The following is a 25,170-nucleotide window of genomic DNA, read 5'->3' as shown; positions in this document are numbered from 1 at the left end:
TTTATAGTACCCGGTAAATCGTAGGACGGATATATACTGTTATGGATCTAGTTCTTCGAGGAACTCGGTCTTGCTGATTTGTAGTATGCTCGCAGTTGATTTGGATGTTCAATATAATAAGTAGACAATTTCTACCTGATGTATTATATTAACCAAATATACTACTAGTTACACTACTTATCAGTAAAAACACTAAATGTAAAGTAAACGGAAATAGAATATGATGCTCTTGAATCCAACCTAAGATGCACTGACTGTCCCCAACGCTATGCGATAGACACAACCAGGCAGACTCTGACTGACGGACGGATGTCGAAAGAACAAAATGTGGTGCCGAGGCCCACTATTTATATGAAGACCAAAACAATCGATGCATCTGTTGCACTTGAAGAAGTTAATTAGTCAATCATCCCCTTCTTAAGGGATGAATATAATCCTTGCTCGTTAATCCAACTTAATGGGAAAAACGTGATCTTAGAACGTTGAGAGAACAAATAAATGTTCACATTAAATAAATCATATTAATATTAAACAGATGCCCTCGTTGGTGATCAGATTTCGTTGGGATCACAACAATACGATCGAAAAATTTAATTTTTGTTAAGGTGGCACTACTTTCTCAAATATCATTATCATTATTATTATTAACGTTTAAAAAAATTAATAATATTGACTATATGCTATAAATAATATAATATAATAAATCGATAATGACGAAAATTAAATGATTTTGTGACGTCACTTTTATTTTTATTATTATCGTTTTAGAAGTGGTGGTGGGGGTGGAGGGTGGATACACGTAAATTTTAATCTCATATAAGAAAACATAGATTCGAAAGGGGGAGGGGTAGGGGAGGAGGAGGAGAAATTAAAAAAAAAAAAAAAAATTTTTTGTAATGAAAAAAATATAATAAATTTATTTGTTTTTTTTATTTTTTTTTTTTACAGAATGCTAAACAATGCGTAAGTGATAGGAAGGATCCAAACGACCGACAACAATCCTTTGCCGCTTGCCAAAGAACCCAAATACCAAATGATTCCGAAAATGAGGGCTTGAATGAGGGTGTTAAATACGAAATAAATTTGCTGTTTCGTTTTCGCGCTCGGAAGAGTTTTCATCGTTTCGTTGTGAAGATACCTTCTCACACCTTTGACGAGATTTTCGAAAAAATCAACCCAAACCAACTTGGTTATGTCCGTATTGAACGTTTCTCTGTAAAAAAAAAAAAAATTATCGACAAATCGTGTGAGCGTGTCAAGAGTTTGTTTACAAACAAACAAACAAACAACAACAAACAAATGGAATCCTGTTTATAAATAATAATAATAATAATTACTACTCACTTATCGGATTCCGTTAAGGATTTTTGCAACGCTTGAGTTTTTGAATTGTCGTAAAACCATTCTTTAAATATGAAAGGTGCTAAACGATTCAACGATCTGTTTACATTTTTATGAAGTCTCACGAGCCTGAAAACAAACAACAAACAAACAAAACGTTTAAAAAGGAAGAGAGAAAAATAATAATAATAATGATAATAGTAATAAGAAACTTACATAGTTCGTCCGCCGGTCATTTTCAACATGAAATCGAAAAAAAAAGCCGGAATAAAATGAAAAATGATGGCGGAGATTTTAAAAAGAGTTAAATTCGGTAAAAGTTTCATAGTCGGATACCAAACGGCGGATTTAAGGGGATATTTTCTCAGGTAAAAATTTATTCTATTTTCGACGGACATCCAAGAGAATGGATTCGTCGTTGAGGACGTGCAATGGAAAATCAACGTTTCACGCGTTCTGGAAAAGAAAAAAAATTCAAAATTTCGCCAAACACGTAAGTTAAAAACAATTTTAACTTTTTTTTTTTTTTTTTTTACCTCGTTTTTGCCGCTTGCCATCCGGCTAAAATTAACGTGTTAACTACAATATCGACCGGAATGTAATCGTATACGAGTTCCTTTTGAACCGGAAGCCTTCTTATAACGCCTTTCGAGGCTCCCATTATAAATCCCTGGGGTCCATTTTTCGATATGGTCCATCCGGGCGTTGGTTCTTTCCAAGCTGCCACGACTAGAAAAAAAAAAAAAATTAAATTTTACGAAACGGGTTTTATTTATTAACGTGGCAGCAGATAGATACATATATGCACTCACTCATGCTCGGTCTAACAATCGCGGACGGGAATTTTTCCGCAGATCCGGCAACCTCGCGTTCTGCGAGAGCTTTTGTGATTGTGTACGTGTTCGGATGATTTCCTAAAAATCTGCAATTTCAAAATTTTTTTTTTTAAAAAAGGTACCGTACCGGATAATAATAAAACAAAAGGGAAATTTCCCCCCCTTCCCCCCCCCACGAATTTCCAACTAACTTGGGTTCCAATTCTTCGAGTGCTTCGTCCGATAGACCTTTTACCAAATTGATAGCTTCGTCAGGTTTTTGAGGTATGTCGTAAATTATTTCGTCTGCTGCATCGCGATTCGAATTGACGTACGCACTCGACACGTGCACCAATACCTGTTTCATTACATTACATTACATTATATATTTATAAATTTATAAATTTTCCATTCGAGAATAAATTATCGTACCTGGATATTTTTCATTTGAGTACAAAGTTCGACCACTTGTCGGGTTCCTAATAAATTTATCGTTACCGTCGGTCTTAAACCTGCTTCGAAATCCAAAGTTGCCGCCGAATGGAAAACGATTTGAACGTCGTTGACGAGATTTTCCCGGTCGGTTCCCGACAAACCCAAACCTTCTTCTCCGACATCTCCAGGTATGGCAACCAATTTACTAAAAGGCGCGTCCCCTTTTTCTTCTTTAATTTTTTCAAAGATCTAAATCGCGAACCAAAAAAAATTTAGTTTTTCTTACTTTGCCGAAAAAAAATAAAAATAAAAATAAAAATTCTCACCAAATTTTTTTTGAGTTCTTCCAATCTTTCGCTTATGTCCTTCCCCCTTTTGGGCCTCATGAGTAAATAAATGGTTTCAACGTTGCATGATCTCAATAATTTTTCAACGAGTGCGATACCCAAAAATCCCGTGGCACCCGTAACGAATATGTTTTTCTCATCGTAAAAATCTTTAACCGGACTATTTTCCGACGACATGTTTTTCCTTCGTTTCCTTCTACTAACTTAAAACTTAAAACTTTAAGGAAAAAAAAAAAAAAAAAATACGTTAAACAAATAACGAAGATGTTTGACCCAACCCCAATTACAAAATCATTCGATGGTTGAGTTTTTTTCTTTTAAAAATACTCGATGCAGAAAAAAAAAAAAAAAAAAAAAACCGTTGGAAGTAAAATCGAATATTACCCACCCTGAGGCTAACAAATATTTTTTTTTTTTTCTTATTTTACCATTTATATGACGAAATTTTCATTCTTGGGCAAATTGTCGCCGCCGCCATTGTAATAACGGAAATGAAAATTTCTACTCCTCGCCTATACATATATATATATATAAATAGTAAAAAGAAAAAAAAAAGATCTAACGAATAATTTCCTATACGTAACAAAATTTTTTTTTTTTTTAAATTGGAAAATACCATTTAAAATTAGCTCGAATGTTACCTTCGATTTCATTTGCAAATAAATGCGATACACTGTTAACGAAATAATAATAATAATAATAATAATAATAATTTTAATGGGAAATAATATTTAAAAACTCGTCGTCCTATACACGTTCGATAATGAACTATGACGTCATAATTTTTTTAAAAACGATAAAAATCTCAATATCCGTGTATGTTTTAAGGTTTGTCCATCCACAACCATAAACGTTTCAATGTTTACACGAATGGAAAATTTTTTTTTTTTTTTTAAAATTAACTATAAACCGAAGCAACAAACATTCTTTTTCCAGTTAATCTGGAATAAGAATGTAAAAGAGAGGTCGACGACCTTTAATTAAACGTATCTTTCAGGTACATCTCTTCTCGACGTTTTACACACGCAAAAAAAAAAAAGGCGAAAAAACGTACCTGATTAAACGAATAGAAGACATTTCTTCATCTTTTCTCGAAATACATAAATAAAAATAAATAAATAATAATAATAATAATAATAACCGATGCACTAATTCAAGTCACAACAAAATAAATTTGTTACGTGATACGAAATCATTATTAAATATTTTTTTTTTATTTTTGTTTTTGTCGGAATAACTTGTGTAAAAACCGAAATTTTATAATGAGTTTCCCCTCTCTCTCTCTCTCTCTCTCTCTCTTTTTCTCTCTCTCTCTCTCTTTCTCTCTCTCTCTCTCTCTCTCTCTCTCTCTCTCCTCTCCCTCTATCTCTCTTTCTATCCCTCTATCTCTCTTTCTATCCCTCTATCTCTCTCTCACTTTTCATCATAAAAGGACGACCGGTTCTGTTGTTGATCCTTTTAACGTCATAATAATAATAATAATTGTTTGACGTAGAAATGTTTTTTAAAATTTGGCTTAAATCCCCCACACAGGTAAAAATATATATAACTAATTTATTATTATTATTATTACTATTATTTTTTTTTTTTCAGTATATAAATAATGTGGATGGATAGAAGAGAAGATTATGAAACTAGTAAAAGTCCAAGGTTACAGGCACTACACTAAATCCTAGTGTACCTGTGGCACTGTGTAAAACCACAGGTAATTATTTTTCCAATAATAATAAATAATCCAGAATATTAATCAATTTTTTTTTATACCTATATAAATAATTTCTTCCTGGTTCTACACAAAAGAAAAAAGATTTCAAATAAAATGGAAAAGTAAATTTTATATATAAATTTTATCGAGTTGGCTACACTTAACTTATTCTACATAATTTAAAAAAAAAAAAAAATAATAATAATAATTAACTTCGACAAATGAGTTTTCTAACTCGTTAACAGTATTTTTTTTTCCTTCTTATATTTTCAACAATTTTGTTCAAAATTGTTATTTTGTGTTTTTTGGCATAAAAAATGCTCATAAAACCAACTCCCAAGTGAATTTTATTTAATTTAAGGTAAAAAAAAAAAAAATGTTTTCGAATGAAATTTATGAGATTAAAAACATTAACGATAATGATTTGTAAATGTAAATGTTCATCGATGAAAATCAACCAACAGAAATGCATGAGGAGAAAAAAATTGTTTTGTAAATTTGAAACTAATTAATAATAATTTGAAAACCTTATAAATTATTATTATTATTATTTATTGAAATAACAACAAGAATTTGTCAATTTTTTCTTGTTTTAAATAGAAAATCATAGAATTTTATAATTTGGTAATTTTAAATCTGAACCACCATTGAATACTTGGGCATAATCAAAGTTTGTAGTTATAAATACATTTTAAATATTTAAATTTCATATTTAATAACTGAAATTGAAGTTTATTATAATAACAACTAAGTGATAAAAAAAAATGATAATTTGTTCATTAATTATTAAGTGTTCATTAGAAAACAGGGGAAAAAAAAAAAAATTATTTAATTCATTAAACTTACTTTAGGTAAACCATACTTTGAAAAATTATTTATAAATGTAAAAAATAATAAACAATTACCTGGAACGAAATCAATCAATCGAAAAAAAAAAAACAATTTAAAAAACTTTATGATTAAATATTAAATGTAAAAGTAACTGATTTTCTTCATTGATGAACCTGCCGTCTAAGATTTTTTTCAACTGAACACTTGTAACTGGCAAATTCAAAAACAAACCGGCTTTAATGGCGTGATTATTTGATTACGTAGTACTACGTTAAACAAATGACAAACTTTAATAATTACTTTATTATTTTTAAGTAATTTTGTAATTTCAATTATAAAATTCTTTCTTCTTTTAAATTGTTATTTTGAATTTGCATTAATTTTTTCTGACCTGGTAAAAATTTAATAACGTTAAATGATGAAATTTTTTTTTAGATAATTATTCATATCTAAGAATTACAAAACCTTTTTTTTTTGATATTATCTATGAAGTAAATTTATAATGCAATAATACGTAAATAAAGTATGATTTTTTTTTTTCTTTCTCTAAATTATTCATTTTTAATTTGTGTTGTTGACTTTTGAAAAATATTTTTTTTGTTCAAATCTTATTAGAGGACAATGATTCTTCATTGTATTAAAAAGCAAAATTTATATATATTTTTCAAGTCGATAAATCGATTACAAAGGACAGGTTTTATTTATTTATTTATTTATTCATTTCTGAGGCTTAATGGAATATTCTTTTTTTTTTCTTTTTTGAAAACTTGTTCGTCCTGAGGCAATAAAAAAAAAAAAAAAACGTCAATGACGTAAAACATAAAATAGATAAAATTTTTAATAGATTTTAAGTTGGTACCACTGTTTACCTCAACGATTTTACGCGGGATACCAAGTTCTTTCTCTTTTAAAAAATGGCGGACCGATCATGTCTTGTAAGTTTTTCTAAAAAAGAATTATTACTTTTTTATGGTAAATTTTATCGTTTCAAAGTATTTTGAATTAAAAAATGGTTAGGAAAATGATTTTATGTTTTGAAATGTAATTTACTTTAACTAAATATCATTATTAATTATAACTTTTTTATACTTAATAATTTTTAATTGCACAGTAGCATTCTGAGGAATGTTCTAGAAAAAAAATTATTAGTATTGGCAAGAAACCGAAAGAGATTGAATAGAATTTGGTAAAAATTGTTTATGAAAATGTATTTAAATAAAGTAATCAATTATTTTTTAATTATTTGACAATATATATATATATATATATATATATATATATATATATATATATAATAAGATTTATACAAATTAAACAATGATATATAATTCATATATTCATTATACTGAATATAATTCAGTCATTAATATAAATCAATATTGCAAAAAGTATATCATGAAAAAAAAATGACTGATTTTTTAAGAAAAAGTATAACTATTACAATTTTTTTTTATTAAAATTACTTTTTTTTTTATATTTTCATCAATTTTACTTATTTGAAGAAAAGAAACTCTATATACATCTTCTAAACATCTACAATTTTATTTTAAAAATAAATTAATCATTTATAAAATATGTTAAATAACTATAATTTTTATAAAATAATTAATTGTATTTAATAATAAAATCAGTCTTTATATTACAATAAGATAACTTGGGCAATTTTTTAAATAATAATTCTACAATATGATAAAAACTAAATGAGAAGTATATATATATGTGTATATAAATTAGTACCTTATATACCTTGTATATAAATTAGTAAACCTTGACCTGATACTGTATATACATTTGATTTATTTAAAAAGTATAAAATAAAAAGGTTTTTTTTTTAACATGCTTATATAACATGACATAATAATTATTTATTTAGCATTGCTTAACTTCTTTTGATATAATAAAAAGTTATTGTAATTTGAATTATATTTTTATAGAAATTATATTTCATTAACTTTCCATCATCTTCTGATTAAGCATATTTAAAGCAATGCATTTTTGAGTTTTTCTATTTTATTATTAAGTGTTTTAAAAAGAAATTTGACTAATGATATTTAATTGTTACTGTTTAAGCAAACATACTATTTAAGTAAATACTTAAATTGTTTTTTTTTTTTTTTTAGCTTTTGATGTATTTTGTAATTGACAATTGTTACAAAATTTGTTAAACATTTCAAAGCCAAAATATTAATGCAAATGTGAGAGCAGCACCAACAAAGGCAGTTAAAAACTGTACACCACAGGTGAGAAGTAAATAAAATACAAAGAGAAATCCTCCAAAGTATAATCCATAATGAACGATTTTAAGCCTAAAAAGTAAAAAAATTTTTTATTGTTAATCTAATTTAAAAAATTGTTCAAAAATAACAAATAATAATAATAAACAATAAAATATAGAACAAAAAGTAGCTCACAGAAAGTCCAAAAATAAATAAGCAATTGGTTGAGAAAGTATAAAAGCATTTTAAATCGTATTTTATTTTTTTATCATTTTAAATAATAATTATTTTTTAAATAGATTAACAATAATAAATTAAACTTACATTTTAATTAAATTTCTAGATTTTTCTATTGTCTCGGGATAATCTCCATGATAGAAATGTCTGACTCCCAAAACACATTTTTCCAAATATTTGGGCCAATTAATTCTTTTCACGTCAAAATTAAATAACACTTTATCTTGTTCGGATAAATCTTCGGCTAATTTTTTAGTATTTTTCGTGTCGAAATACCAATTTCTAATTGTGAAATAATGAAGAAATTCCATGCCACGTATGAATTTTTTATGGTACGAAACAACACTGAAAAAAAATATTATTTTTTAAATTATTTTGTTTTATTAAATTAATAAATTTTTAATTTTTTTTTTTTTTTTTTGTTTTAGTTTTCCATTTTAGCTTAGAGTCACTAATACTAGAGTTTCAAATTAAGTTTCATCTTGATAGAAAAAAAAATTAAATTATAATTGTATGTTTATATATATAAATAAAAAAAAAAACTCATCCACTTGAAAAAAAAAAAAAAAAAGAAAACTTTCAACATTGTGTAATTCAATTTTGAAGAATTTGGTAAGCAAACAATAATTTTTTAATTTGAGAGTCAACCGTGTGTCTTTTTTTTTGAGCACAGACTTTTTCTTACTCTTTGGTAATTGTTTTTTTATTTACATTTTATTGCAAAACTTTAATTGACATTTTAAATGTGAAGTTTAAGTTTATTATTCGAAGAAGAGAACGTGTTTGTGTGTGAGAGAGAGAGAGAGAGAGTACAATAAACTATTAGTTATCATTCAATGAAAAAGATTATGCAAAAACTTTTCCTTTGTGTACACATCATTTTAAATAAATAAATAATAAATTTGACTTAGAGAACATATTGTTGTTTTATAAAGAATAAATATATACTTACGGTCTATTTTTTGCAGTGTATTTTTCCCAAGTCGTCGCTAGAAGATATGCCGGAAGTAAATGAAATAAAATAACAAAAATGTAATTTCTTATTAAATTAAATCTACATTTGGCTCCTGGATACCATAAAACTTCAGAGCAGGGAAATTGTCGTACTTTTTCAATTGTCAAATTACAATATTCGTTTAACGTGATTGGATTATCCGATCCAGAAGTACAGTGATAAACTTTACAGCTTCCTTTTCTGAAAAAAGAAAAAATTATTATTATTATTCGAGTGAGTTTTGAAATTTTTAAAAGTTTTTTTTTTTAATTTTTTTATAACAAATGCAATTACCCTAGTTTTGCTATATCCCAAGCTGTTGCGATCGACAAATTCGCGACCATATCGCATGGCACAATATCAGAAATTTTATTATTATCTCCTAAAACCGTTCTGAATATTCCCTTTCCGGCTCCTGCAATGAAAGCAACTCCACCATTTTGAACATTTTCAACCCATCCTGGAAACGGTTCGTCTAACGTTCCTAAGACTAAAACAAAAATCAATTTTAAAGATTTTTCTTAATTTTTTTATCAATGAAAGAATCAAACTACTTTGCACGTGCAAAAAGAAATATTAATTGTAAATTTTGATGCTTTGTTATTATTATTATTATTATTATTATTTATAAATAATAATGTAAGTTATTACGTATTATTTTTAGTAGAAACTGTGAAGAGAATGTCGGAAAAATTTGAAGATCTTTTGAAAATTATAGGATATCAAAATAATAATAATTAAAATAATTTCAATGATGAAAAAAAATAAACATGCCATTCCGGAGAAGAAAATCAGTCAAGGTCATATTATTTAAGTATAAATTAAATTATTAAAACAATGATTAACATTTAAAAAAAAAAAAAATTAAATGATGGTAACTTACTGACAGAAGGTCGTACCACAGCCAAGGGTACAGATTTTCTTTTTTTATATAATAAATTTTCGCACATGTGTTTCGTGAATGAATATGTTGTAGGGTAACCTCCTAAAAATTCTTTTGTCTGTACAGCAATTTCTTCATCCGACAATTTATTCATTTTTTCGATTAGTTCGTCACTGTCAATCCATGACGGATAAATATCTTCAGTGGTAACACCTCTCACAACAGCGTTACAATAAGCAGTCGAAATATAAACAAACGCCTAATAAGAAAAAAAAAAAAAAAAAAACATTGAAGATCCACGACGTGAATACCAAGTACTCTAAAAATTTATTTATTTATTTTTTAAATTTTTACCTCTAAATTTTTCATGTCTTGAGCTAACATAAGTACTTTTTCCGTTCCTTGTAGATTAATAGCAACCGCTTGACGTAAATGAGCTCCGAAATTAGTTGTAGCTGCCGAGTGAAAAACAATTGACACTTCATTTTTAAGCGTCGTTTTATCTTCTTCTGAGAGCCCTAAATCCGGTGAGGTTATATCTCCTTCCATAAAAATTATTTTTTCTTTTATAAAATCAGAACGAAGCCGGCTAAAAAGCTAAAATTAAACATAATTACCCTAAATAAGAAACCGGGATACAAACAAGTCGTTCGAGTGAACCGTAAACGTTAATTTTAAATTGATATCACAAAAAAACAGGATTTCATCGAAAATCTTCATGACGTAAATACATTTTCAAGTTCTCTTTTAATTATTCGAATAATTAATAATTAATAAAATAAATAATTTTTCTAGGTTATAGTTTAAATTATAATTTATTAAACATTAGTGTGCGTTATAAAAAAAAAAAAAAGTTACGCGATTAAAACGGTTAATAAATAACATTTACGTCACTCAAAACCGTTAATAAAATTAATTTTTTATCATTAATTAAGTTACTATAGTTATATTATTTTAATCACGTGGTATAAAATGGTAATTATTACAGATGGCAAAAGACGATTATTGATTATTTACTTACCTTGGCATCGATTAATTTTTTAAATCTTTCTTCAACGTCGACACCTTTTTTTTTCCGTATTAATAAATATATTTTTTTAATTTCAGGACAACCTCTCAAAAGTTTTTCAACTAGTACACTTCCGAGGAAACCAGTGCTTCCCGTTAAAAAAACACTTTTCCCGGTAAAAAATTTTTGAATCGGACTATCTTCCTTCATTTTATTATCACTTATTATTATTGATTCGTTCATTTAAAAAGAAAATCAACTGAATTATAAAAACGCTTTTTATCGATAACGACACTAATAAATAAACGAAGGTAAATAAAAACAAATTTTCTTAATGTAACTTATAACTTAATGCTTTGTGAAAGACTGACTGAATTGTTCTCTCATCGGTAGATAAAGTTTTCTTTCCTCTGAGAAAATGGTAGGAGTTTGGCAAATGAGAATTATCCCCACTCCGAATTACCGGTCCCGGTACTCCTACTACTACTACCACTGCAGGGATGTTTCTCGGTAAAGGCAAGTATTTTAAGGTTTTTTCAATAAATATTTACGCATAAAAAAAAAAAAAAATTTTATTTTATTTCCTGAGATATATTAACATATTACAAAAAAAAAAATTAATTAATTTTTTTGTAGTTTTGAAATTAGTCTTTATAATTTTCATCAAATAATACGTAGACATTTTTTTTTTATTAAATTAATTTTATAATATTTAATTAATAATTTGAAAAGTCGTTAAGGTTTGAAACTTTAGTGACACATTTATGAGATTTTAATTCAAATTCTTATCAAAATTTAGTATCAGATTTATGAGAATTGGATATGGTTTGAATGAAAAAAAAAAAAAAAAAAAGAGAGAGAAGTTTTTATATCAACAAAGAAAAACTTTACGTCAACAAAAACCATGATAAAAATTCAACGATAAAATGAAAGCTGAAACAAGAGGTTGGAAATTATTCCAGTTTTTGTAAGAGAACTGGAAAGTAGTACGAAAAAAACTTTAAAAATAAATCTTGCATGATTCCGAGGAAAAAAAATTCAAAAAAAAAAAAAAAACGTAAAATTCCTTATAAATAATAATAATAATTTTTTTTTTAATTTCAGGTTTGAATAATTATTTAACGTTAATATATATTAAAAAGAAAAATTTTACTTAATGTTTGAGATTTCGAGAACAAAAAGGAATAAAAATAAACGAAAATCTACAATTTGGAATTGTTCGGGTATGGAATCATTTTAATAAATATTTATTAGTAAAAGTAATCGAAGTGAAAATACGAGAAAAAAAAAAAATTTTTTTTAAACGTATTCAAAATTCCCCATTTAAAGTTTAGTTTTACATACGACAAGAGGACATTGACATGAGATGTACTGGAGAATATTTTATTAGTGGAAAATTTTTTTTTTGTGGTTGAAAAATGCTCACGGCATTTTATTCAGTAATAATTTTTTTTAACGTTCGTTTTTATTTCTGCTACGTGCAGTTAAAAAAAAAAAAAACATGTACGATGAAGTAAAATTTCGTATGAAACAATTAATCGATTTTTATAAAATCTTGTTTTTTTTTTTTTTTTTATATAATTCATAGAAATTGAACAATGAAAAATTCCTAAATGCATTCAGTTTTTTTTTTTAATTACAGTAATAAAAATATAATAATTTTTATAATTTTCTATTCGATAATAATAAGAAAATTACTTGAAACATTTTCGTTAAAATAATTTTTTTTCGATTATATAAAAAGAAGAATCGATGGAAACATGTTAAAAAAAATTTACTCATTTGTGGTTTTTTGTAAATAATTTTAAATTTTTTAAACAAGTTTTTTTTTTTTTTTTTTCAAGTATAAACGAAACATTGACTTTTAATAACCTAAACGAAATATTATAAATTTGTAATATACGGAAAGACCTTTATTGTTTATATTTTTTTTATTTTTATTTTTCAGGTATACAAATAAATAAATTATTACAACAGTTGAAGGCGAGTTGGATAGAAAAAAAAAAAAAATTTTTTAACGGAAACATAAGGAATAAGCACCGATTTTTAATATTAACCGTAAGTTTTTTTTTTTTCTAATAAAAAAAAATGAATTTAATGAATTCGGTCAGTCAAAAACAATATTAGAAAAACATTTTTTTATGAAATTTTAAGTATTTTCTAACTTTCTAAACACGGCCTAGAAACAAGTCATTTCCTGACACAGGAAATCCAAACATAATTTTAAAAACTATCGTGCTATTTCGAATCGTGAATGATTTATTTTTTAACATGTTTCGATTTACAACAAAAAGTTTTTATTTGAAAAAAAAAAACCAATGGAAAGTTAAACAAACGACGTGTAAAATATCACAAATACAATTTAAATAGTTTGACTAAAGGGGATTTCCCCTACTCTTCATCGTTCCCCAATTACGAAAAATTAATTTTTTTTTGAAGGTCAATGGTGATCCCCCGCATTTATAGGAAAATCGGGAAATTACAATGACGTAAAATGTAAAACCTGTATTTACGTTATCCGAAAACGTTCGTAAATTTTTTTTTTCTTACACCCATTAAACCTGTTTTAGTTTTTAAAAAAATTTTTTATTGACTGAATTAAAACAGGATACGATTAAATAATGTTATCAATTATTTTTAATTAATTAATTAATTCCAGTAAATAAATAAAATAATTAATAATTCGTATCATCGCTCGATTCGCTTTCATCTTTTAGGTAAAAATTTGTTAAAAGGAATTAAATTTGGTCAATGACAAACAAACTCGTAATCAATTCAAAAAAAAAAATTTATTATTATTATTATTTTTATAAATTTAATGTCTGGAGAAGTATAAAAAAAAAGAAAAACCTTGAAATCGAACGAGGTAAATAACTTTTTCGATTTTGTTTTTTTTTTAAAGTACTTCCAGTAAATAAATAAAAAAAAAAAACAATTTTTTTCCATTTTTTGCAACGAACCATTACTCACCAATTCGGTGAGTTTTTTTTGTTAATTTAATTAAAGTAATATAAAAGCAAAACTAATAAATGTAAAAATTATGTTATTAAATAAACACATGGATAACCTTAAAAATATGATTAATCAAAACAAAACAAAAAAAAAAATTTTATTAAATTTTTTGTGTTAAGCTTTTTAAAGTTGGAGAAAAAAAAAAAAAAAACCTTGAATGATTTTTTTAAAAAAAAAATTTTTTTACAGTAATAATAATAATCATTTTAATTTTTTCAGAACGATGATTATTGATGAGAGAAGATTTACATTTATCCAAATTTTGAAAATTATTACATAAACGCACACAGAAAGAAAGAAAGAGGGAAAGAGAGAGAAATCAACGGTTAAAATTTATCATTCGAGTAAGTTTAAATTCATTTTTAAGTAAATTTAAACAAAAAAAAAAAAAGTTTAATTTGTTATTTATTTACGCGTTATTCGAAGAAAAAATTGTTTTTTTTTTTACTCTATGACAAATAGATTTAATTATGAATTCGTTCGTCGTGTAAAATTATGAAATTCTTATGAACTAATTTTTTTTCTTATTGAGTCATCATCATCATCATCATCATCGTAATCATAACACGAGATTTAACGTGGTTTTAAAAAAAGTTTAGGATTAGATATGAAAGGGATTAAAACGAAAAAAACAAAGTAATTTTCTTTGTAATGTGTTAGTTCTGTCATCTTTTTTTTTATAAACAAATTCATTTTTTTTATACGTTATTAATAATTCCTTGAAATGATTTTTTAAAAGGGTAAAAAGTAATGACGCGTATTTTAAATAACGAATTAACATTGACTTTCGATTTTATTTATTTATTTATGGATTTTCAATGTGATTTTATATCCTTTTAAACTTTTTTTTGAAAAAAATTCTAGGATCGAACCGTGGTGTTTGTTTTGTACAAAAAAAATTTAACGTGTTTTAGGTTAATTCAATTTTTTGTTGTTGTTGTTGTTGTTGTCGTGAGTAAAAAAAATTGCCTGGAGTGATTTAAATCAACGGAATTTAATTCATATTCGAAACAGTAAGAAGTTTAATTAGGTAGAATTTTCTTCTTATCAGTCGATAATAATAATATAGTTTACGTGTATATTGACGTAATTGATTTTTGATTAGTGTGATCACAAACGAATTTTTTTTTCTTTTTCCTCCATATTATTAATCCAAAATTATTGACAGTTTGGATTTGTTTGATTCTTCGATATTTTCGGATTTACCGGGGGGGCAAGTGGGTGAGGGGTTTAAAACGTGATCATTTATATTTTTGACTTACGTGATTGGATTGCGGTTAAAGTTTATAAAATTACATAAAAAAATTTTTTTTTTAATAAATGAGTATGTAAATGATGACTTCTTCAAGAGTAGTAGTAGTGGTGGTGGTGGTGGTGGTAGTAAAATTTTACGATTTTGGTAATTCTTTCATTCGTAATGAACTATTATTAAATTATTGAAACAATTAAAAAACGTTTTATTCGCTTTTTACAGTGTTAATTAGTCACGATATTTAATTTAACGTCGTTATTATTTCCAATAAGGAATAATATTTATTTATTTATTATCGATTAAATCATATTTTCATGTGTTTGTTGTTTGTTGTTATTCTTCTGCTTTGCCAAAAGGTTTTTTAAAAAACAAACAATTTTGTGTTTGTTTTTTTGTCTCTCTCTCGGGTGAATCAATACGAATTAATTATATTTAATTTGTTTTAATAAAAATTATGTTTTACAGGAAATCCGAATCAGAAACACAAATCGATTTAAATTTTGTTCCAATTATTTAATAATGATGATTATTGCGTTGAAAATCACAACATGTGTTAATAAAAATATATTTTCAAATGGTCGATAGTCATCATTCACTTCTCAATCGTTTATTGCATTAAATATAAACAATTTAATGAATAATTTAAATGCGAATATAATCGAGGTTTTATTTATAATATGAAAATGTCGGAAAATTATCACCTTACTCGCGGAAATAAACCTTACAATATCACCTTATTATTGATGGAAACATTTTAATATCAAGTATATAAGGGCCATGATAATAAATTTATATTTGAATTTTTATGCATTTGACATTATATAAGGTTTCGCCCCCGTAAAATTTCAATGATAAGTGCACTCCTCCCCTCCCCCCCAAAAAAAAAAAATTTATTAAATTATTAATTTTTTGTTTGTTTTTTCAGGTGCAGTAGGGAAATCGAAACAAAAGGAAAAAGAGAAATTTGGAGTTTCGACGACACACGTCATTTCGGTAAGTTAATATTTATTATTATTATTAATATTTCACCGTATTGTTTGTTAAATTCAACGAAAGCAACTTTGTTGTTGTTGTTGTTGTTGTTATTAATTATCGGTCGATACGAGAGAAGAAAGAGAGTGGAAATAAAAAACAAGTTATGACGTAGATAAAAATTTAAAAAACCATTCGTATAGTTTTCGTCGGGGGGAGGGGAGTGGGGAACTTGATGAACGTCATAAAAAAACAACTTTTTATAAAAAAAAACGAAAAAATTGTTTTTATGATGCGGCATGAGATCAACAACATTTGACGTAAATAAAAAAAAAAACCTTTCGGAAAATTTTATTTATTTATTTATTTCCGAGAAATTTTAATTAAATCAATTGTTTACGTAATTATATATATAATAACGATTCGCGCCATTTTTAATATTTCGTTCAAAAAAAAAAAAAAAAATTAAATTGAAATTTAAAAATAAATAAAATTTTTTTTCAATCATTATTATTATTATTATTACTTCACATTTGAAATGCTTAGAAAGTTAAACGTTATTATTATTATAACAATTGGATAGGAATAATAATAATAATTTACTAACGATATATTTTAATTTAATGTATATATTTTTATTATATATTTTTTTTTAATTTCAAAACATTAAAATAAAATAAAATAAAATAATAATAATAATAATAATAATAATAATAATAATAATAATAATAAAATGGCATTTAACAATTTTCGTTTTCTAATGTATATATATATATATATATATATGCATTTTCTACGTCACAATTACAACCGGAAGCGTAGGTCTCGCGTAAATAAATTAAATTAAAATTAAATTAAAATTAAATTAAAATTTTTTTTTTGTCAATTACAAATTCACAACCAACATTTCAATTTAAATTCGAAATATAATATATATATATTAATTATCTAAATCAATAAATAAATAAATAATAATAATAATAATAAATAATAAATATCTTTTTTCCCCGTTCGCGTAAATAAACAACGAAGGATTTCGTTTGTTTGTTATTGTTTGTTGTAACTATTAAATAATCTACTTAAAAGACGAGTCAATTGTATAATAACAACCGATTAGTATTTTAAAAACAAAATCTTTGGTTCGGTTAGAATTAAATAAACAAAAAAAATTTTTTTTAATAATAACGACTCGTCAAATTTTAATTATAATAATAATAATAATAATAATCAATCAATCGAATAATAATTTTATATACCATCTTTATTATTATTATTATTATTATTATTATTATTATTATTATTACTTCATCAACTACAATATGCATTTTATATATAATATCATTAATAATAATAATAATAATAATAATAATACTGGATACATTACCGTATTATTTTATTGCAAATAATATATATACATATTATTATATAAACGTAATATGTATATATTAAAATAAAAACAAAATAAAATTATATAAATATAAATTCGGGGTATAAAAATTAAAACAAAATCGTCACGGTTTTTTTATAACAACAATTATCGCTTGTATATATATATTAATATAAATAATAAATAATAATAATAATAATAATAAATAACTAAACAAAACGATAAACAAAATATAAATAAAAAAAATATAAAACATATAATATGTATATATATATATATAAAACATGAGAAAATTTGTAATTATTCCACGTGATTTTCCAGGTGATTCCATTTTAACGGTTTATTTGGTTTTTTTTATATTTTTGCATATAATAATATAATATTATTAGTATAAACTAATGAATTCATTTATTAATAATTTATTATTATTATTATTAACTAAATAATTTTTTTTTTTTAATTTTATTTGTAAATACTAAATAAAAATCAATAATCTATAATAAAAAAAAATATATCTACAATCGATCGATCGAAAATCAATAATTAAATATTTTTTTTTACGTTTAAATTCGTAATAATAATAATAATAATAATAATAATAATAATAATAATAATAATAATAATAATAATAATAATAATAATAATAATAAATTGAATAAATGATCGTTTGTGATTTTATAATAATAATAATTAATAATATTTAAATCGTGGCTATATGAAACTAATGATAAATAAATAAAAAGTACAACGAATAATATCGATAAATATCGATAAGTATCGAAAAAAAAAAAAATTTGCTTTATTATTTATTTAATTATTTATTTATTTATTTTTTTTTTTTTGATATTAATAAATTAAAAACCTTTTCTTTATAGAAAAGAATAATAAAGCAAAATTTATAGTAAAAAACGATCGACTCAATTTTTCTATTAAACTTCATAGAAAAAATACATTAAAATTTTTTCAATAAGTTTTTCTCATTAAAATCATTCACAATCATCGATTAATAATTAATTACTTTTAAAAATTCATTTAAATAAATAAATAATAATAATAATAATAATATATTTAAATAAAAATAAAAACAAAAAAAATTGCTATATAATCAATTTTTAGGGCAATCAATAAATTTAAATAATAATAATAATAATAATAATAATAATAATAATAATAATAATAATAATAATAATAATAATAATAATAATAATAATAATAATAATAATAATAATAATAATAATAATAATAATAATAATAATAATAATAATAATAATAATAATAATAATAATAATAATAATAATAATAATAATAATAATAATAATAATAATAATAATAATAATAATAATAATAATAATAATAATAATAATAATAATAATAATAATAATAATAATAATAATAATAATAATAATAATAATAATAATAATAATAATAATAATAATAATAATAATAATAATAATAATAATAATAATAATAATAATAATAATAATAATAATAATAATAATAATAATAATAATAATAATAATAATAATAATAATAATAATAATAATAATAATAATAATAATAATAATAATAATAATAATAATGATAAGGAAAGAAAAAAAAAATTAGTAAAAAATTCCCTATCGGTTTTTTTTTTCTTTCCTCCTTTCTCTCTCTTTTTTTTTAAATTAATTAATTAAAAAGAGGTTTATTGAAATCAATCAATGGCTAATCGATTAATTAATTAAATAATTAATATGAAATTGAATAATGCGAATCAATGTTTTAAATACGATGATGATAATAATAATAATTATTATTATTTATAAATACGAACCTAATAAATATATATATATATAATAAAATTTCCTTTTAAATAAGGATTTTTTTTTTGAATACTAAAACATATTCGTTAAAAAATTTTTTTTTCTTTTTTTTTTTTCTTTTATACGTGTCTGTATATATATATTTATATATAAAGCAAATTATCATTATCATTATTATTTAAATTTTTTTTTTTTTTTTGTAAGCTGGTAATAAACAATTTTTTTTACATGGATAAACGTACGTACATACATACATATCTACATATGTGTGTGAATGTGTGTGTGAGTGTATTTCAAATTCATAATAAATCGTTATAAATAATTATAATAATAATAATAATAATAGTATCAATAATATTTAAAATTAAAAATTTATAATAAAAACTTTACGATAAAAAATAATGGCAATAAAATGTTGCCAACCTGATTAAAAAAAAAAAAATTTTGTTTGAATATTTTTGTCGTAATGTTATGTTTTTTACTTAAATTTTATTTACTTCTTTTGTTAATAAAAAAATCTTTAACAACACGTGCGCAACACGTGGGTTGTCGTTAAATAATTATTATTAATTTTTCTTTTTTTTTTTTTTTTTAATTTTGCATTTAAAAACGATTTTATATATATATATGGATAAACAATTATCTATTGTTTATAATTTTTTTTTAAATAATTAACAATCCAAAAACTTTTATACTATTTTTATAAAACTTTTTTTTTTTTTTTAAATATTTATTATTATTATTATTAATAATATTTTCAAGCGGATTACAAAAAAAAAAAAAATTTTTTCGTTCGGGCTAATTTATTACTCGAATTATTATTATTTTCTAATTTTTTTTTTTTTGTTTTTTTTTTCTTTTCTCACAAAACACGTTATTTATTTAAATTGCAAATTTTAATTACTATTATTATTATTATTATTATTATTATTATCATTATTAGTACTTTTTTTTATTTTTTTCATTTTAAGATTCGATAAATTTAAAAAAAAAAAAAAAAAATTTTAATTTAATTTTTTTTTTTTTTTTTTTTTTTCTAGTTTTTACTTTTTTCAACAATGAAGATTCAAATATAAGGGGATGATTATGAACGCGACGACGACGACGACGACGGTGACGATGATGGTGACGATGATTTTGAACGTGATAATAAAAATTATTATTATTATGACCGTGACGTGAACGATGGTGATGACGGTGATGATGATGGTGATGGTGATGTTGACGACGACAAACACGGGAAAACGACATCACGATGAATGTGAATTTTGATTTTATCATGGCGGCCGACGACGACGACGACGACGACGACGATGATAACAAAACGACGATACAAATTAATAAGATCTTCTTTTCTTCTTTTATGGACTAAAATTTTGGAATCATTCTATAGACGCGTAGGAAAACATCGATAACGAATAAACAAAGTCGTCGAGCCTGTGACGATCTCATTATAACACCTCTTAATACGAACATGAGGCTACAAATTTGAACTAATCGATGAATCCAATACAACCTGAAAAAACAAATCAAACAAATCAATAATTGAATGGGAAGGAAGTGAAGTGTGCGGACCCCCAAAAAAAAGGAAAAAGGAAAATATTTTTACTTTTGTATGCTTTTCCTTGCCGTTGGAATCGACGAAGGATTTTCTTTGAATATGAATCTTCGGATTCCTAAAACGTAATCTTGAAGATACTTGGGCCAATCGATTTGACTCACGTCGAACGGAAACGTTTTCCTATCTTCCGGCGACAAAATCGAATTCAATTCTTGAACGTTGTCATCTCTAAATCTCCATTCTTGATTACCGAAATATTCTAAACACTGTCTCGCCTTTTCTAATTTCTGATACATTTTAACCATTCTGCGAATAATACGATTAAGGTATGAAACCTTTTTTTTTTTTTTTTTTTTTTTTTTGTAAAACAATGCGAATCGTACGATTACTTACATTGGTTTTTTTCCCACAAGCCTATAAAACGTATCTAGAAAATAAGCTGGAAAAGCGTGTGATGACAAAACGACGAGTTTGTGCATCAATCTATTACTGAAACAATCTCCTCCCGGATACCAGAAAGCACCGCTCAGGGGATTTTTTTGAAGATTGTGAATGCATTGGTAAATGAAAGATCCCCACGTTATCGGTTTTTGCATGCCGGTACAACAATTGTAAACACTTACTTCTATAGATCTACGTATGTGGGGAAAAAAAGGTACTTTAGTTTTACGTAATAGTTAGTGATAAAGAATAGATAGATAGATAATAATAATAATAATTGAATTGCCACTCACTTTGAAGTGGCAGTTTTCCAGGCTGCGACGATCATCAAATTGATAACAACGTCAACGGGAACTAAATCCGCGACGCTGTTCACTTCGCAGAGCATCGCTCTAAACAAACCCTTACCGCAAGCTGCCACGAGTCCAGTCGGTCCGTTCCAGTTGTCGACCCATCCGGAAACGGGTTCGTTCCAAGAAGATAAAACTATATGAAAATGAAAACAATTCAAGGGAGAAGATAAGTTTATTTTCCTTATCTATGCGAGATAACGAGTGAAAATTCAATTTCGATTGATGATTACCTATCGTAGGTCGGACGATGGCAACAGGTAAATTGCCACTTTCCTTCATCAACATGTTTTCTGCCAACGCTTTCGTGAACGTGTACGTGTTGGGTCTTTTTCCGATGAGTTTTGGAGTGATGACGTCGACCAAATCCTCGTTCATCCATTCGACGCATTCTATGACTTTTTCCGGATCGTACGGAGGAGGATAAATGATTTCTCTCACTTCTCCCCTGTCGCAATTACAATACGCCGTAGAAACGTGTATGAGAGCCTGTAAGCCAAATATTATTATTATTATTTTTTTCCTTTTGTTTTCTTTCTCCACGTCACGGTTTTCGGGTGACCGAAAGAACTCACCTCGAGGCCTAACATTCTGTGACACAGTTCTACCAATCTTTTAGTTCCCAACATGTTGATCGTGACGGAAAGTTTGAGAGCTTCGTCGAATTTAACCGTGGCGGCAGAATGAAAAACGACCGATACCGTTTTTATGAGAAGATTTTGATCGGATTGAGAAATACCTAATTCAGGTTCCGTTATATCTCCCATTATGGGTACTATTTTATGAAGTTCTGCCGGACGTTCTTTACGGAGTTTATCAAATAACTAAAAAAGGTACGAGAAAAAATATTAACATTATCATTATCACTAGAATTTATTTAAAAAGAAAATGTTTATACTCACCGGTGAATCAATTATTTCTCCCAATCGAGCATGTATATCTTGACCTCTTTTCGGCCTGATCAAAAGATATATTTTCTTTATACCTGGACAAGACCTGAGCAATTTTTCAACGAGAACTTTTCCCATGAATCCCGTTCCACCCGTGACGAACACGGAACGGTCGTGATAAAAATCAGCGACGGGACTAAAATTTGGGGTAAAATTTTGCTGTGCGAGAGTCGCCATGGCAGTGTATTATTTAATATAAATAATAATTTTTAAAAAAAAAATTTACAATAATTAATAACTCTATATATATATATAAAAAAAAACTGTATTTATATATAATAACTGATTTCTTCGATTTTTTTTTTTTTTATTTTTTTTTTTCGGACTAGATAATGTCTTTGACTCTGTGTCTTATCTGAAACGCAAAAAAGAAAAAAAAAAACTTGATTAACTACAATGTATTAAACTTAAAAATCCAAGAGAAAAGATATTTTAAGATGTGTAAGGTTAGTTAACTGTGTTAACTCCTCCCACCATTTTTTTTTTTACAGAGATTACGATTTCGTCGATACGTGATATCATCATCGAGAACTTATCAAAGGAGAACGACACAACTGTCTACTCTTAAGAAACCAATTACTACCTTTGAAGGTTAAAAAGAACAAAAAAAACACAAAGTGTGTCGTTCATCAATAGGAATAGGAAAAAGAAAAAGGAAAAAAGAAAAAAAAAGTCTTCGAGTTGTTCTAGGTCAAAAAAAAAAAAAAAATGCACGCATGTGATGATGATATGCATCATACGAAAACCGTAAAGTAAACCAGAGAGCGTCATAAACAAAGTCAACAACATCGCAATTTTACATGCTTACCATACGATCTTCACCACCTCCCCCCATCCATTTCCGGGGAGGTTTTTTTTTTTTGTGTGGAAAATAAATAACGAATGGATACCCGGACCGTAACTAGGACCCGCGAAGAGACCTGACAAAACGACCAATCATCGTAAGCCACGTCATCATCGGAGACCAATGACCTACCTCACACGAGTCAATTTATAAAAAGAATATTATTATAACCGTCGGATAATGAAACAACTCTTTATTATTTCAAACGTTGTTTGTTCGTTTGTTGCTCTTGAAACATTGCAACGCACCTGACTCTGACCTAGATTTCGGTCACTGTGTCACGACGTTTTTGGTCACTTTCACGCCGGGTCACCTTTGACGGCCCACTATTATTATTATTATTATACTCATTTAAAAACCGGTTAACGTTTTTTTTCTACTCGATCGTTTTCTGTCATAAAAAATCACGCGTACGTACGTTGAACGTTTCGTTGTTTTTGTTTTTATTATTTTCTAACCGACTCATGTTTTAATTTTTTTTTTTTTTTATTGCAGATCAGTATCAGGGAATGATTGCAACAAAACTTTTCATCGAAAGGAACAAATCATTAACCGGAAACGACCTTAAATTCGTTAAACTTTAACTAAAGGAGAAAAAATTTCCATAGAGTATAAACGAAAACCCGGAATCAGAAAGAAAAGAAAAAAACAAACTCAGGTAATAAATAATCCTAAACTGAAATCGTGATTTTTCGTTTGTTTGTTTGTATCATCCGATTAATTTGATTGCTGACCCGACAAAAAAAAAAAAAAAAAATTACCCTTTTTTAATCAAAAATTCACTTTACAAAAAAAAAAAAAAAAAAAAAAAAAAAAACTTTAGCGTTTTCCCATTTTTCTCATTCCCCCCTTCGGAGGAGAGTAGGAGGACGACAAAAACAAACAAACAAAAAAATGATAATTTGATTAAAAAAAAAAAAAAAAAACCTTACCTCACTCACACACGCGAATACTACAACCATATCACACAACAAACAAAATTTGTTTAATGATAATTTTCAGGTCATCAATTGTTTTATATATATTCGAATGAGTTATTGGGAAAAAAAAAAAAAAAAAAAAAAAATCTTTAACTTTTATAATATTTTTTCACAAATCAAATCTTATCTCAACATTGGATTTCCCTAATTATTACATTTTTTTTTTTTTTTTTTTTTTTTTTTAGATAATCTGAAGCGAACGACGACGACAACAAACAAACAAACAAACAAAAATGTAGAAAAATATTCAACGGTAACAAACAAACAACGTGAGATTTATCTGGTCAGAATATTATGGAAAAACAATAACGACGTCATCGCCCTGTCCGGACTCGAAAAAAACGAATTTCCGCGGTAAGTTTAAAAATTTTCATTTGTTTTCTTTTTTCTTGCTTTTCCGACATGAAAAAAAAAGAAAAACGTTGACGAGGAAAATTCAAAAAAAAATGCGTTCGAACGATTTAAACTGTTACAACATATGTAATAGTCTAAATTTAATTAATAAGGCATTTTTTTTTTAAATTTGTTTTTTAAACCGAACGTTCGTTTCCGTATGCAAAAAAAAAAATAAATAAATAAATAAACAAACGAACGAACGAATTCGTCACGTTGTAATTATCATTATTATTATTATTATTACTTTTTTTTCTTAACGTAACGTATAACGTTGAACAAAAAAATTTTTAAGTTCGCGTTTAAAAAATTCATTGTTTTGAAGGGGTGAGGAGGGGGGGTAGGGGGAGAAAAAACGAAAGTAAAATTCGCGTACGAAAACGCCACATTTTTTTTGTCTTGGGGGGGAAGGG

At 25.5% G+C, this 25,170-nt stretch overlaps 3 protein-coding genes across 3 annotated transcripts; all 3 read right to left on the bottom strand.

Moving 5' to 3' along the window:
- Window positions 1-942: 942 nt before the first annotated feature.
- Phum_PHUM288620 (male sterility domain-containing protein, putative) lies at window positions 943-3,115 on the bottom strand (the record flags this gene model as incomplete). The annotated part of the gene is made up of 8 exons (XM_002426948.1): window positions 943-1,213; window positions 1,345-1,470; window positions 1,558-1,797; window positions 1,878-2,070; window positions 2,154-2,263; window positions 2,369-2,514; window positions 2,589-2,840; window positions 2,918-3,115. The coding sequence occupies 8 exons, from the start codon at window positions 3,113-3,115 to the stop codon at window positions 943-945; spliced, it is 1,536 nt and encodes a 511-aa protein (XP_002426993.1).
- A 4,529-nt stretch (window positions 3,116-7,644) lies between these two features.
- Phum_PHUM288610 (uncharacterized protein) lies at window positions 7,645-11,023 on the bottom strand (the record flags this gene model as incomplete). Its single annotated transcript, XM_002426947.1, has 7 exons — window positions 7,645-7,780; window positions 8,015-8,272; window positions 8,880-9,122; window positions 9,216-9,411; window positions 9,805-10,063; window positions 10,159-10,401; window positions 10,826-11,023. 7 exons carry the CDS (start codon window positions 11,021-11,023, stop codon window positions 7,645-7,647), a joined length of 1,533 nt encoding a protein of 510 aa, XP_002426992.1.
- A 9,583-nt stretch (window positions 11,024-20,606) lies between these two features.
- Window positions 20,607-22,717, bottom strand: Phum_PHUM288600 (male sterility domain-containing protein, putative; the record flags this gene model as incomplete). The annotated part of the gene is made up of 7 exons (XM_002426946.1): window positions 20,607-20,754; window positions 20,848-21,105; window positions 21,193-21,432; window positions 21,534-21,726; window positions 21,824-22,079; window positions 22,166-22,414; window positions 22,493-22,717. The coding sequence occupies 7 exons, from the start codon at window positions 22,715-22,717 to the stop codon at window positions 20,607-20,609; spliced, it is 1,569 nt and encodes a 522-aa protein (XP_002426991.1).
- Window positions 22,718-25,170: the final 2,453 nt, after the last annotated feature.

This window comes from Pediculus humanus, genomic scaffold, assembly GCF_000006295.1.
Source record: "Pediculus humanus corporis 1103172107667 genomic scaffold, whole genome shotgun sequence".
Classification (NCBI taxonomy): domain Eukaryota; kingdom Metazoa; phylum Arthropoda; class Insecta; order Psocodea; family Pediculidae; genus Pediculus; species Pediculus humanus.
This window is presented reverse-complemented; position numbering and strand designations above follow the sequence as displayed.